This window comes from Theropithecus gelada, chromosome 10, assembly GCF_003255815.1.
Source record: "Theropithecus gelada isolate Dixy chromosome 10, Tgel_1.0, whole genome shotgun sequence".
NCBI classification, from domain to species: Eukaryota; Metazoa; Chordata; class Mammalia; order Primates; family Cercopithecidae; genus Theropithecus; species Theropithecus gelada.
Window position 1 is genome coordinate 31,977,405 of NC_037678.1, and position 3,790 is coordinate 31,981,194.

The following is a 3,790-nucleotide window of genomic DNA, read 5'->3' on the forward strand; positions in this document are numbered from 1 at the left end:
GGGAGGATGGGTGGCGGGGCCGCGGAGCGCAGCGGGGTGGTGCCCTAGGCGGGAGGGAGTATCGGAGGAGCCCTATCTCGCTGGGCGGTGGAGGCGGCGGCTCCGGCTGGAGGCTCAGACGGCCTCGCGCTTCGAGGGCTTCCGGACCCCTTTAGCCGAGGGCTCCCGAGGGTCCCAGCGTTGAGCAGCGGTGTCTGGGGGTCCGAAATCGAGCGAGTGAGTATAGGCAGCCGGCGGGGCAGGGTCGGCGACGGAGCTGGGGTGGGTGGGGCCCCTTACCTCTTCCCGTCGCCCTTCTGGTTGACCAGGGTTTCCTCCACCCTGACGGCCTCTTCTCTGCTGTGTGGCGCTGGCCGCCCCTGCCTGCCTTCAGGTCCTGCTCAGGCACTAAGGGGTTAATGGGGGCTGGAAGGACTCTGCTCCTCCCTACATACCTCAGGCGCAGAGGTCTGGGGACCTCTAGACCGATCCTTGAGGGGCTGATCCAGAGTCTCCAGGAGGCCCCAGGGTTTTTCACTTTCACTTCTCCGTCCTCAGTGTTCGCCTCACCCACAGGCCCCACATCTGGCCACTGCCCTGAGGTGTGTGCAGATGTGCACAGCACACAAGCTTGGGCACACCCACAGGCTGGGGCACATGCAGGAGTCCCACCCCCATACCCCCACCGACCAACCCAGGCCTCTCTGGGTGCAGACCGCCAACATAGGCATGTCTCCTGCAACACTACCAAATCTGTGGCCACCAGCATCCTTCCCACCTGCCTCCAGCAAGACTGTCGCTTCCCGCAGGAGCGGCTCCTGGGGGCAATGACTGGTCCTGCTCAGAGAAGAGGGAAAGGGGCCTGGAACCAACTGGTCCATCCCCACACAGCACTCCTCACTGGACCTGTCCCTGGGTCCCCTCAGTGACACTGAGAGACACAAGTCATTGTCACTGTCATGGCCCAGAATGACTACTCAGGGCAAGAGAAATGCACTGGGGACAGCTTCCCTTTTCTGACATGGCCCACAAAGCTCCAGCTGCAGGTGGCAGGGGCTGCGAGGGGCAGGACCTGGGGCACCCCATACAGGCAGTGACACACACCACATCCCAGACAGGCAGCACTATTCGTATACTCACCCGCTGTGGCCCTGGACTCACATGCATTCCTGGACCTCAGTCCCAGGGCCAGCCTCCCTACTGGCACCCAGTCCCCCAGCCCCAGTTACCGGGCCTTCCCAGTTCCCAGCCAGCATCCTCTGCAGCCCAGGGTCTGAGGCCCTGAGATCCTAAAAAATCTGGGAGAGGCTGCCTGCCTCTCACTTGCATCCCAAGCACACGAAAGTGAAGGCTACACTTGATGAGGTTGTATACAGACAGGCCTTGCAAACTGTGGCTCTGACCACCAGCACTAGCTCCAGCAAGGCACAGAGATTCCAGGGTTGACACCCAGCTGGAGAGACCCTGGACAGGAAAGCCATGGGTGCGCTGAACTGGTCAGAGGAGACCCCGGATACAGTAGGTGGGGGAACGCACAGGCCAAGTCAGGCCTTGGCGTATGGGTTGCCTGGGCCTAGAAACCAGGCTGTGGGGCGGGCCTTGGCCTCACTCTGCCCAGCCTGGTCGCGCCACAGAGCTTCTCCCGGAAGGCAGGCTGGCTGCTGGGTGCGGAGGGGCAGCATCAGATCCAGTGGCCTGAAGTTCTCCAACATGTCCTCGTGTCCTCGGCTCCCTCGGCTGGCCAGGCCCCGCCCCCGGCCCTCCCTGCACCCGGCCGGTGCGCAGGGAGGTCGGAGGAGCGGGCACTGCCCACCCTCCGGATGTATAAGCGTCCTGGCCAGAGGCGGGCGGTGCGCGCAAGTGCGCGTGACGCTTGGGCTCCTGGGCTGCGCAGCCTGGGCAGCGTCCCTCCGCTGGGGTCTCCAGCGACGATAGTGAGCCAACTTCAGGGGGCTGTTGGGCATTTACTGGGTTGGGTCCTATCCTGTTGCGCCGAGGAACAGAGGACGCTGTGGCCCTGGGGCTCCTGCCAGTGGCCGGTGCGAGAGCCCAAGCTGCCCTCTCCTCACCCAGGTGCAGGGGCAGCCAGGGAGGAGGTGGAGGCGGGAGGGGCCAAGGGCAGGGGCAGGGCTGGGCCCCGGCAGCCACTGGGTGCTTCATGGGTGCCCTGCCACCTCGGGCTAGGGCTGGGTGCTGCTGGTATAGACACCTCTCCTCGGGGGGCTGTAGAAGCTGATGGTGGCTTCGCTGTACAGAGGAAAGCCGTGCCTTTGCAGGAGCAACGGGATGTTCAAGGGGCGTTGGTCATGGAGGTCCCTGGGAACGCACGAAAGGGGCAGGGAGCTTGGAAAGCAGGAGGGCCCTGTACTTCCAGGGTGCTCCACCCGTTTGGGCCCCTCGGCTGCTACCAGCCCCAAGTGGGGGGCCCATGACGCCATAATCCTCTGGGCCAAGGGCCCCCGGCTGTGAGTGGCACCACAGGCCCCCGCCCCCGGGGTTCGTGGGCTGGGCTGGGCGCGGTGAGGCTGGGCACACGCAGTGGAAGGCGGCGCCGGCCAGGCCGCCGGGCGCCTATGGACGCGCGGAGCCCGCTGTCTCCCCGGGCCAGTGCGTTCAGCATCGCCTCTCTCGTTGCAGCCCAGGCAGCGGAGCGCACCGCCCACCAGGGCTCGGGGTCCTCCGACCGGCTGAAGCTTCGCTGGCTGCCAGGGTCCCCGACCGGGATGCACTTCAGCACGGTCACCAGAGACATGGAAGGTGAGCCTCTAGGCCGTGTCTACACTGGCCCGCCCGCCAGACCCCCTGCCTCAGCTGCTATGGGGCCCGCGTGAAGAGTAGGTGGAGGAAGGTCTTGGTAGGGTGGGCTCCAGGCTTCTGGCTGTGACTCTGGGGCAGAGAGGAAGAGCCAGCATCCCGCCCAAAGCCTGTCCCCTCACCAGCCTGGGGGCCCAGCTTTGGAGATGGGCACGCAGGTAAACACAGGCCCGGAAGAGGGCAAGTGAGGCTGGGAAGAAGAGCAGAGGTGGCCCTGAGCTTGGAGAGAGGGGAGGAAAGTTAGTAAGAGAGGAGAGTGCAGAAGAGTTTCACAGAAGTAGAGAAAGCCGCGAGGAAGCCGAGGAGACGAAATTGAGCAAAGGGGAGAAAACACAAAAAACCCGAAGAAGAAGGTAGGAGAGAAACAGAAAGACACGAAAAGGCAATAAAAAGCAAGAGCGAAAGAGAAGAGAGAAAATGAAGGGAAAATTTAAGACAGAAAGCAAAGTCATAAAAAAGAAAAAAAGGAAAGACTTTAGTTTTTTTTTTTTTTAAAAAAAAAAAAAAACATAAAAAACAAAGAACGTACAGAAATAAGAGGAAAGGCGCCGACTAAAAGAAAGACAAAGAATGATTAAAAATAAAGTGAAAAGGAAGGCGAGGATGGAGAAAAATGGGAAGAGGCGGAAAGTAAAACAGAAATAAAGAGAAACTACTGAGATAGGGGAAGAAGGAAAGATGATCGGGAGGGAAAATTTAAATGAGGACGACAAAGGTAAAATAACAAATTAGGAAAAGAACGTCTGGGAGAGAGAGAGGAGAAACGCACGCGGGCGGGCGGCAGAGCGAGGGCCGGCCGACGGGCCCGGCGCATCGGTGAGCCGGTCCGGGCGGTCGGGGGGCCCCGGGCCGAGCGAGCCGCGGCGGGCGGGCTGGGGGCCGGGGAGGGGGAAGGGGCGGGGGAGGGGCGAGGGCGGGGGGAGGGGGCGAGGCGGGGCCGGCCGGCGGTGTGGGGCTGCGCGGCCCGGGGCGCACGCAGCGCGGCGCCCGCCACTCG

General features: G+C 62.7%; 1 protein-coding gene across 1 annotated transcript in view; it reads left to right on the forward strand.

Moving 5' to 3' along the window:
* The first annotated feature begins 2,552 nt into the window (after window positions 1–2,552).
* The window catches only part of TBX1 (T-box 1), a 7,836-nt gene continuing 6,598 nt past the window's right edge, over window positions 2,553–3,790 (forward strand). Inside the window, exon 1 of the mRNA XM_025398110.1 lies at window positions 2,553–2,736. Coding sequence (XP_025253895.1) covers window positions 2,553–2,736 — 184 coding nt within the window. The remainder of the gene's footprint in view (window positions 2,737–3,790) is intronic.